The sequence below is a fragment of the Trematomus bernacchii genome, unplaced genomic scaffold (genome assembly GCF_902827165.1).
Source record: "Trematomus bernacchii unplaced genomic scaffold, fTreBer1.1, whole genome shotgun sequence".
NCBI classification, from domain to species: domain Eukaryota; kingdom Metazoa; phylum Chordata; class Actinopteri; order Perciformes; family Nototheniidae; genus Trematomus; species Trematomus bernacchii.
Window position 1 is genome coordinate 23,238 of NW_022987548.1, and position 11,517 is coordinate 34,754.

The 11,517-nt window shown below is 39.5% G+C and overlaps 1 protein-coding gene across 1 annotated transcript; it reads left to right on the forward strand.

The window, feature by feature from the left end:
* Nucleotides 1-218: 218 nt before the first annotated feature.
* Nucleotides 219-6,929, forward strand: LOC117476945 (ly6/PLAUR domain-containing protein 6-like). The gene is made up of 5 exons (XM_034123623.1): nucleotides 219-296; nucleotides 4,022-4,180; nucleotides 4,968-5,066; nucleotides 5,181-5,311; nucleotides 6,453-6,929. The coding sequence occupies exons 2-5, from the start codon at nucleotides 4,063-4,065 to the stop codon at nucleotides 6,618-6,620; spliced, it is 516 nt and encodes a 171-aa protein (XP_033979514.1). The 5' UTR covers nucleotides 219-296; nucleotides 4,022-4,062; the 3' UTR covers nucleotides 6,621-6,929.
* The last annotated feature ends 4,588 nt before the right edge of the window (nucleotides 6,930-11,517 follow it).

An 11,517-nucleotide genomic window follows, 5' to 3' on the forward strand; every position in this document is an offset into this window, starting at 1 on the left:
AAAAAGTCAAATATTTAGCAGAATTCAAGAAAATAAGTGCCTCATCATGCATCTCAAGTGGAGCAATGGAAAAATACTTTGGTTATATGACAATGCTTACTGGTGGGATCCACAAAACGTGTTTAAAATGTAAATATATTACTGATCCAGCTGCAGTGTTGCTGATGGGACTAGTAGTGACGTAACAGTGACGTTGCAGCCCCCTCCTCCTTTCAGTTGTCCGCTGAGCAGCAGCACAGTGTAGTATTTTCATCTGAGCTGCACACTCCTTCGGGCATATCGAGGAAATAAAGCCGGTGAGTTAAAATATAAAGTCTGTTTGCATACTGAGTCAATGTTAATGCATCAGTAAATGTCACTAGTGGTTAGTAAGTGCGCTAATTTATGTTTCTTTAACGATAAGATCATTGAAACCCACTTTTAAATTCCGTTTGAAGTCATTTTTCTGTGAGTAACATTAGTTATTAATTGACATATTAGTATACCGATATCTCAGTGTGAACACCTCTGTTGTATTTTAATAACTTAGGGTTTAAAGTGCTGAGAAATACGCGTTTTAATTAATTAGTCTGTTATAATGTATGTATGTGAAGTGAGGTTTAAAACGGAGTTTGATATGCATCTTGCATCAGAAATATAATCTTTTATAATAATACTATTGAAATACAGGCAGTCTACACGTGTATTTATGTGCACAGAGTTGTATTTGCTACTCTGCATTGTTTGTGATTATTGTCCACATTATTCATGATGAATAACTTGTAAAGTTTGTACTATTTACTTGACAACAACAGCTAAGTTTACAGTTTCAGATTGTAAATGTGCTCTTAATATATGATGCAGTGTCATTTATTAAACTACACAATACTAGCTTCACCTCCAACAGTTATCAAAACATAGCTTATGCAGTACTTCATCAGTGATATAAATCAAGTATAGAATCCTACATTCTGGACTATATCTTCTTGAAGAGTTGTTTTCTGCTTTTACTTAAACATCCAAACACTTCCTTGAAGAATAAACTGGTTTTCAGGAGGTTTTAATAACCTAAAAGACAGTAGAATTCCCTTAATGCACACTCTGTTTCCCTTTGTGTGTCTGTAACATGTGCATGTGTAAGGTAAATATTGTACTTTCCATACAGTGTACCCTTGAGCCTTTTAGCTGCCTAGTAAAAAAAGAGTTCAGCAACACTTTCTGTCATTTCTCCGGTGCAGTCATGTGTCTGCGGCTCAGTGAAAAACATGAGCAGTGGTATGTCAGAAGTTAAGCCCCTGCCATATGTGTCTGGTCCATCGGAGCTGCTGGATATCGGCTGGACTTCAAAGGCGACCCTGGTGGCCCGACTCTTGTATTCTTTAGACACGCATGACAAACCTGGAGTAATTAACCTTCAAGTAAAGAATTAAGTTCACACAGCAGCCCAGATCAGTTTGCAACTGTTCTAGTGATTTTTTAAACACTCGTTTTGGCTCTGTTGTTCGGGGTCGAACGAGGAACATTTTTGGCTTAAGCTGCCGATGTTGTTTTACCATGTGATGCATTTAAGTGTGACAGAATGAACAACTGCAGAGGCCTCGGGGTATTACAAACCATTTCTCTTTTTCTCAGCCTGGTGCGTTTAAGTGTTCCTCATGTACAGTATAACATTACAACATTAGACTTGTATGTATACCAGCAATTAACACAAGCATCATCCGTGAAAGAAACTGTCACAAATGCAATACAATAGCCTAATAGTATCTTTATTTAAACAGCAGTTATCAAAACATTAAAAAAAAAGCACTAAAACATAGCAATAACAAGATAAAAGTACTAAAATAACAAAAAGGAAATATAGACTGGATAGAGACTAGACAAATGTTAAATCAGTGCGATAAGAAACGTTGTTTGCAGTCTGATTTTGGATCAAGATGACTCTCCCAATATTATTTACAATGTTTTGGCTCATTCATGCGCGTCGTAAATATGATAACTCTGACAGCACTGACTGCAGATATATATTTAAGCATATTTTCAGTAACAAGGCTTAACCTTTGACCTTCTGAAGTCTGATTTACAACACTGGACTGCAGAAAAACTAGTTAACAGTCAATCCTGTTGATAAAAAACTTGTTTTCTGGACAAAATGGGACACTAGTGTTCAGATAGCTCAAATTACATTAAAGAAAACTGTTTCTTCTAAATACTGTCAGACCCACTCATCAACTTTTACACTCACAATCTGCCAACTTTATCCTCTGTAGTCAGGGGGGGACAGGAAGATTTAGACCGGCCCTCCTTCAGATTCCTTCAGCGCTGCGACCCAGAAGGAGTGGGTCGGCGCTGATTGAACCCTCGGTGATATAACCCCTCTCCAGTTTTAACACGGAGCCATTGTATCTAATCCCTGCACTCCAGATTTCACTCCATGCAAGGCCTCGCATCTCTCAGACGGCTCAAAGCTGGAGAGTTTAATCCCAAATTTTCCTTTCAGCGTACAGAATAAAATTAGGAGCCATACAGTAGAGCTGAGGAGCTTCTAATGCAAGCAAATAAACTCAAAGGCTTCTCTTAAATTAAATCATACTCAATCTTGTAATGAAGTTTGTAGACTCAACTTCTGTGCAAACAAGATTTCAAATGTGTTAGTTATATATAAAAACCCTTCATAGCACATTGTCTACATGTTAAATCTAGTTGACCTGATTTATTTCCTTTAACATATGCACACCATATCCTGTATGGGTTTTCTATGCACAGCTATGGATCGGTGTTATTGGGGCATGCATAATGCTAAAAAAATAACCATTTACAACCACACAGTCAGCACAACGCCTGGGGGAGAAGCGTCGCATGGAGTCGGGGGCATGTGAACTCATGGCTGATCTTACACTATGATCTTAATTCACGGGCTAACCAGGTCATCTGGTAAATAATTCATTGAGTGACGTCTCAGTGAATCCAAAAAGAGCATTTTCTTAGAGAGTATACTGCAACTGTATATTATTATATGTAAAAAAACATTACATCTAATGGAAGTCTGTTCGTAATAAAGGACTTTTTTACTGAAATAATATAATAAATAATACGTTTATTTCGTATAGCATCTTTCACAGAAATACAAGTGCTTCACAAGAAAGTTAAAATTAAGACCACAGAAAATACAATAACAACATGAGGCAGACATTAAGCTTATCATAAAAACAAAACACAGACATATGATCCAAAAAGACCCACATTGGTGTTGAAATGATAAATGTCATCATGCCGTAATAAGCTGTAATATGTTCTGCATGAGTGTCAAACCCTTCGGCTAAATGGAGAGGTGTTCAAGTTAATCTCTACAGTATATGTTTGTCGCTGACTTGTCAAATCCTTCTTTGTAGTCTGGAACAAATGTAGTTCCTGCCACGTAAACATGACCGTAGTTGCACCTGATTAGGCAATGTTTAAACGGATTAACACGGCAGCTTACAGGATATTACATAAATTCCTCAACAAAGTCAGTCTCATAGAGAGGAATGTTGGCTTATTGTTGATTTTCCTAGTTTGAAACCACTGTTGCAATCTCCAGTTTAAACGAGAGTCGGAGTTAAGGACAATACAGACGCTTAGCGATGAATATCCCAATGCATAGTGGAGAAAGACCCCATCTGGCAAGCTAGGACTAATGGCTAAATTCCCAGAGGGCACGATGGGTGTTGGGATTGAAACATAACTCATGTTTGAGTCAGAAGTGACAGTGTTAATAGTTATAATAGATCACATCCTATGCTTCGTGTGCAGCCTGGCAGGGATCCTTTTGACATTTAAATAATGAAGTGTGTTCACAGCATGAGCCACACACACAGCTGATCACTCCTGTACACCATTTCTTTCTACTACAACACACTACTTTGCTTTTCTCTAAAGAACACGTATGTTTTTATATTCTCCATTCAATCCAACAGCGAAAAATATGACATAAATAACGCTGGGGATTCCTTTGAAACATCTTATGTGGTTCATTTCAGTGGCTTGTGATCCCTTTCTTCTGCAGGGTTTGTCTACCCAAGTGCATGAAGGAACATTTGGACAAAGATGGAGGCCTGGCCAACCGTGGCCTGGGTCCTGCTGATGACCAACATTGCTGATTGGCTGAAAACTGTCCAATGCCGGGACTTCACCATGACGGACATCATCCAGCTGCATCCCTCAAGTAAGAGCATATTTTAATTTATAAAACGGACAAGTCAAATCAAGCAATCTGATTGGTTCTTAGCCGTGATATAATGAGCGTATATCACGGGTGGAATTGTAATTACTTTTCACAACAAGTCAGTATCCCTCCGCGTCTGAGAAGAGCTACAACCGTTACAGCTGTTACATTACGTCCGTTACGAAACTAACTAACTAACAAAGCTTAAGATGGAAATATGTAAGGGATAATGTGCAGCAAGGACTTATTGACCGTTGTTAAGGACGCTAACATCTGCAGAAAGAAGTCCGGTCGATTTAACTGTATACAGTTTGGCTGTCGGGCCGAACCACGCCCCTTAACTGTGATATAATGGCCATATACCACGGCCTGTCGTGAGCTATTGCTTAAATATATATATGACACATATTAGGGGCGCTGGAAGTCATTCTATAAACTGCCCAAATGCTAACATGCTGCATGGCATTGGTGTTTTATTTTGCAGTACTTTGAATGGAAAGAATAATCTATATTCAAGATGTTAAAACAATTTACACACATCAGGTTCCCCCCCCCCCCTCTTGGTTTGCATTGGAAAACTTGGAGATATTATTTTATGAAATAATCCAAAAGCCATTTAAAAAACGGTCTTATTGTCAAGGGAACTAGATTGATGCAAACTTTTGGGGAATGACTTGAATCCATCCCTTCTTTTTCATGTTTCTTTAGTTCTCTTTCCTTGTGAGTTTGTATGTTTTGCAGCAAATGTCAACATTTCTAACTCAGATGTATTATCTGTCCTCCACAGCCACTCCTCATCCTGGTAGCTTCAAGTGTTTCACGTGTGAAGACGCGGCAGATAACTATGAGTGTAATCGCTGGGCGCCGGATGTTTACTGTCCAAAAGGTACATCAGTGTCTCCCTGTTTGCTTAGACTGAGCTTATACACATGTACTTCCCAAAAGACTATGTCTGCTGGTAAAATAATCCACATATTAAAAGCTGTGGCATGTCTTCCAGATGCCAGATACTGTCACACACTGCACATGATGGACAACCATGGAGACAGTGTGTCTGTGACCAAGCGTTGTGTGAGCCTGACGGATTGTCAGTTTACCGGCTGTGCTGACGTCACTGATAACGGCTACCAGGTACGTGGAGATTTAAAGGTCCCCTATTATACTGTTTTTCATTACTTTATTATAGGTCTCAGATATATACAAACAAGTCTCTGAAGTGTTTGTCTGAAACACCAAACAGATCATTGCAGCATCCCATAATCCCCTCTGTTTCAGCCCTGTTTCCAAAGTGCTGATTCTCTGTCTGTTACTTTAGATGAAAATAAGGAGCCCCTCCCCACGCCCCTCTGAGAGATTTGGTTTGGTTAAAAAGAACACAATGGTGCTCTAGGAGGAGATTCAGGTGATAGGGGAGGGGGGGGGGGGGGGGGGGGGGGGGGTACCTTGGTTGTGATTGGCTAATGGAAAAAAGAGAGAGAATCTTTGTTCCTGAAACTTTCAGAGTCTCTTTACACAGAGGTGACATGTTGATGTAGAAGAGACATGAAGAAGAGGGGACACGTGTTGATGTTGAAGAGACATGAAGAAGAGGGGACACATGTTGATGTAGAAGAGACATGAAGAAGAGGGGACACATGTTGATGTAGAAGAGACATGAAGAAGAAGGGACACATGTTGATGTAGAAGAGACATGAAGAAGAGGGGACACATGTTGATGTAGAAGAGACATGAAGAAGAGGGGACACATGTTGATGTAGAAGAGACATGAAGAAGAGGGGACACATGTTGATGTAGAAGAGACATGAAGAAGAGGGGACACATGTTGATGTAGAAGAGACATGAAGAAGAGGGGACACATGTTGATGAAGAAGAGACATGGAGAAGAGGGGACACATGTTGATGTAGAAGAGACATGAAGAAGAGGGGACACATGTTGATGTAGAAGAGACATGAAGAAGAGGGGACACGTGTTGATGTTGAAGAGACATGAAGAAGAGGGGACACATGTTGATGTAGAAGAGACATGAAGAAGAGGGGACACATGTTGATGTAGAAGAGACATGAAGAAGAGGGGACACATGTTGATGTAGAAGAGACATGAAGAAGAGGGGACACATGTTGATGTAGAAGAGACATGAAGAAGAGGGGACACATGTTGATGTAGAAGAGACAGGAAAAAGTGGATTTTGCATAATAGGTGACCTTCAACTTTGAACTCAAACATGAGAAGTTGTAATTATTTTACACATTCATGGCTTATTCTCCTCCTCAGATGTGTTCGTCCTGCTGTGAGGGGAACATCTGTAACGTCTTTGTGCCGAGGAATGCCAGCAGTGCCATCTTTTCCTCGTCTTCTCCTCTGATCAGCTCGAGCACGAAGCATCTCCCTACAGCGCTGAGCTACTTCCTCGTCAGCATCTGCACAGCAGCTCATCTCTGAGGGAGGAATCTGCATCTGTGGGACATACTGGACCCCATATAAGGACTGTTTTTGTAAATTACATTTTTGTACGGTGAAAATCAATGATAATATAACATATTAATGTATGTTTTTTAAACCTGGTACATGCAGAATTAGACCTGAGCTTCATGTTTGTTTCACAGTTTTAACAAATGAACTGTTCTCCCTTTACGTTAGGCTCCCTTCCTCTTCTCAGACTTGTTAAAACTATTTTGTTAATTTATTTATGCTTAGTGTGGACGTTGTAACAGTATAACTGTGTTGTTTGTCTAAGTCCATGTCCATGTTCTGAGGTTTTGTACTTAATAAATACTTGTGATATTTACTAGCATCTGGTTTTTTGCATGTTAAATATATATAGACGGATGTTATCTCTCAATAAGCACATCATTCTTCATCATTATAAAACTCAATTTTATGTTTTTTTGCACAGAATATGCTGTCAATTAACACTTAGTTGAGTGCATATTACATTTTCTTTACAAGCTTACATAATACTAAATATACGGCTCTTTATCGTCTCGTTTAAAAAAGCTTGCATACAGCAGGACAGAAAGTAAAACATAATGTATAAGTAGACTGAATTTATATTAAATATAGGATGAATCTTTTTGCATTTGCCACAACAGCAGCTGAAAAGCTTTTGAGTAATTAATGAACAGATCATAGAAGCATTAGGACAAAGCTTTATTATCCTTTACTTGACAAATAAACAGTTTTTAAGATTAAAAAGCTATTAAATCGGCAAAGTAAACATATGATGCATGTATGGATATTTACTGCGAAGTTTTTCTGACTGTGCAAGATCTATCTTGTTAATAAATAAACTAAAAATGCTTAAAAAACGAGATTTTCTTTATAAACCAAGACACTTTTAAGAAACTTAAAAGGCTTTATATGTGCCCGTATATGTGCCCTAATATCAATCATGACATTGCTTGCTCTCAAGTACTTTTTATTAATTTTTTGATAAAAAGTCAATCAATTTATAATAATAATAATCAATTCTGGGGATTTTTACTCATTTTTTTGTTGCTTTTTTTGCAAATAGATGGCGTCTGCTTTTTCCCCTCAATTTCACAGCTTTTTCTAATCAGTACATTATTTTCTTATTCATTGTTTTCAATGCTTTTACACTCGTGATAAACCGTAAAAACGCAACCGAAATGGATTTTTTTTTAAAGGGGGCGGGGCAACATTCGCCTGCAGACGTTCCATGACGTAGGAGTTATAGAGCGCAGCAGTTCTCGTGCATGAAAGCCAATGCATTCTAGAACTCTGGCTCATATGACGTCATCAGTTTAGTTTGCAAATAGACCCCTAGACAGACACTCAAGCACTTCTTTTCAGACCTTCACAAGGAGAGCCACAGAGAGAAATAGTTCAGCAGAAATTACCAGATTGCACTTAAAATGCATCAGCAATCACTGGAAATGGAAATCAGTGAAACAAGCAGCGAAACAAGCAGCGAATCCGGTAGCGACTACAGCGTAAGAAATCTAGTCTGAATCACACACACAAGGGGCCATCTTGAGAAAAAGCTACTCCTTTATTAGGTTCAGGTTTTCATTTTTGATGAAATAGCCTTTGAAATGCATAAAATAAATGCTGGTCTCTCTGTGCAATATTTCAGATTGACTACAGACATGGTTTATGAGTTTTGCAACAATTACTAAATCATTTTGGCACATTTTGAACTTGTACAACATTTGTTAAAGTCTCATCCTAATGAGAAGAGTTGGTTTTTTTGGGCTTTTTTAAAGAGGCATGACTTTTAAAACCTGATTTGCTTTATTTCCAGATTCCTTCAGACGAAATGGGAGAACTAATGTGCAGCAATTTGGATATGCCTAAGTTCACACCAGACATATTCCAACCCATAATCAAGTCATTCCTCAAGGACTTCACAAGTGTGTAAGTAACACGTTTAAAGTGATCAAGCAAATAAGCTCAGACCTGGCGTAAACATCTCTGTTTTGCTAAACCATTACTTGTCTTTTTCGTACAGGAGTTGGCAGTTGTTATCAGATGGCAAAATTGACTCAGACGCGGTCATTCTTCGTAAAAGAATGTGTCTGGACATCATAGATACGCTCACCATGCTGATCTTGGAAGTTACTTTACCTCAGGTTAATAAGTGGAACGCCGGCATCACAGCCTCCGTCCCAACGTAAGTCAACAGCTTCACAGCCACTCTTAAATTACATTTCAGTGAGCTGCAATCCTACTTTAAAGACTTTAAATCCTAACTCTTTCTATTTTTGTTTTTCAGCAAGTCGAGGGTTTATACGCAAAGGACTCATATTTATGAAATAGTGACAGAAGAAGATGTTGAGGCCAGTTTTGGGAACTGTCTTGACTGCTGTTTCGGTATGGCACTAGGACGCCCACAGGGTAAAACCGAACAATCTCAAGCACTCCTGGCTTTGCTCATAGTGTCGGTAGCAAAGAGGGTGAACTGGGGTCTTCATGAACTCACACAGCCGCACACTCCCACCTCCAATGAGTCAGTTTCATCAACTGATTTTCAAACCGAAGATATTGTTTACAACATCGCCCATATCTTGAGAGCTTGCATGGGAAATGATAAGGTGCTTCCCTTACCACAGTCTTCCCGAAGAAGCCAATACACAAGCTGCACGTTTTCAGATCAGGAGACAGATATCAGAAAGATAATGAGAGCGGCAGATGAATTGCTGGTTTTAACTGACATTGGAGAGCGTTCGGCCACTCCGGCAGGGAAGCCGCCACAAAAAAGTGCAGAGCAAGAGGAAGAAGCAGAAGGCGACGAAGAACTCAAAATAGTTTTAGATTTCCTCGCAAGTGAAAGCGAAAATGAGGCTTCCATGAAACCAGAGAGTCTGCCAAAAAGAAGTGCAAAGGAAGAAGAAGAAGAACGTCTCTATCAGGAAATTGCTGCAGAATTCCTCGCAAGTGAAAGGGAAGATGAGGCTTCGATGAAACCAGAGAGTCTGCCAAAAAGAAGTGCAAAGGAAGAAGAAGAAGAACGTCTCTATCAGGAAACTGCTGCAGAATTCCTCGCAAGTGAAAGCGAAAATGAGGCTTCCATGAAACCAGAGAGTCTGCCAAAAAGAAGTGCAAAGGAAGAAGAAGAAGAACGTCTCTATCAGGAAACTGCTGCAGAATTCCTCTCACGTGAAAGCGAAGATGAGGCTTCCATGAAACCAGAGAATCGGCCAAAGAAAAGTGCCGAGCAAGAGGAAGAAAACGAGAGAACCCTCAAAGCAGTTTTAGAATTCCTCGCAAGTGAAGGCGAAGATTACACTCCGATTGAACGAGAGAATCTGCCACGAAAAGCAGCAGAGAAATTGGAAAAAGAAGCAATCCACTATTCATTAGTACACATCTCCCCGGGAGAGATTATTCAGGATTATGACATTTATGGAGAGAAATCAGAATTGAGACTTTCTTCCAGTTTGGTCGTTAAAGCATCTGAAAGTTATGGAGAGCGGCGGCCACTAAAATCAGAAAAACAAGGAAGTGAATGTACGAGTCCTTCTTCCAGTTTAGTCAATGAAACATCTCATATTTATGTCGAGAAGTTGCCAAAACAACGCCGAAAAGGCATCAAAAAGGGCAAAAAGAAGGCTGATTACTCTTCAACAGAGACTTCAGACGGAGGCACACAGCAACGATACAACGAAAGGTACCAAGATGAAGAGGATGCTTTCTACTCTGAAGAAAAGTTGCTAATAAAGCAACACAGGACCTGTCTCACTGTGTTTCTAGCCAAGCTACTAGAGCACATTGCACCCCCAAACCAGACAATTTACCACAGTGACTTCGAGGGGATGGTGGAGCGTCTGAGAATGAAGACGGATAAGATCGGATTTGCCACTCTCCTGAGAACCCGTGAAAACATCCACATCCCAGTCTACAAAGACCTCGTCGAGCAGTTTGGATCTGCGGAGGACATTCAGAGTGCCATCACATACAAAACTGCAGTTTTTGAGAAAGCTGTATCCACGGCATTGAAAGAAAATCTGTGGAAGTCTTCAGAGAAAACTCGCAGGACTGCCGTGAAGAGGAAGACCAAGAAGAGGGTCAAGCAATTATCCACAGACAGTGAGATGAACACATCGTCAGTGTCGGAAGAGTTCGAGGTGGTGATAGCATCCACACCCCTACCACAGAAGAACAAGAAGAAGTGCATCTTATGTCGCATGATCAAGTGCGTCACTAAGTTCTTCAGCAAGGTGTTCAAGTGAGGAAGCAGCGCTGGATCGCAAGCTTGTAGAAAACGTGCATCAACACATTTTCCATTTTGTGTGAATCTTTGCTCGACTTTTTCAAACAAGTCTGAGTTTGTCTTAAATTGATTGATAGATTTATGTATTTTTTAGTTTTTATCCTCTAGGCTTTAGTCTTTTAATTTTACTGTAACTTTTATCATATATTTGTTATGTTTATTTTAAGTTTATTTGCTTTTTCATTACTGTTTTTAAATGCCATTTTATAATGTTTTTTCCGTAACACTATGTATTTTCTTTCTTTAAAATGTTTGTATTGATTGTGTTGCAACACGGTTCTTTTCTGCGCCGTGCATGCTCGGGTTTCCTCCGGGGTTCTCCGGTTTCCCCGAGGTAATTTAATAAAATTACAATAAATATATATCTGCTTTGTCATGTACTTATCATCAGAGGTAGAACAGGAGTCAAGAGAACGCTCTCATTATTAGAATTGTGTCAAGTTGAAGTTTAAGGAGTGAGCCTTTCTGCAGTAAATCTCATTTACTACTAGAGGGCGACAATAACCAAACATTTCTGCAAAACAGTTTTAGCTTTGTGACAATCAAATTGCAAAAAGAAATGTCTGACAGTATCTCAGTTGTGTTTATTGTTCATGTATGAGTGAG

Bases quoted from the DNA above. Each gene is read 5' to 3' on its own strand.
- LOC117476945 (XM_034123623.1), top strand. From the start codon at position 4,063: ATGGAGGCCTGGCCAACCGTGGCCTGGGTCCTGCTGATGACCAACATT. The intron at 4,181-4,967 runs GTAAGAGCATAT...TGTCCTCCACAG, and splicing joins CATCCAGCTGCATCCCTCAA to CCACTCCTCATCCTGGTAGC. The intron at 5,067-5,180 runs GTACATCAGTGT...CATGTCTTCCAG, and splicing joins GGATGTTTACTGTCCAAAAG to ATGCCAGATACTGTCACACA.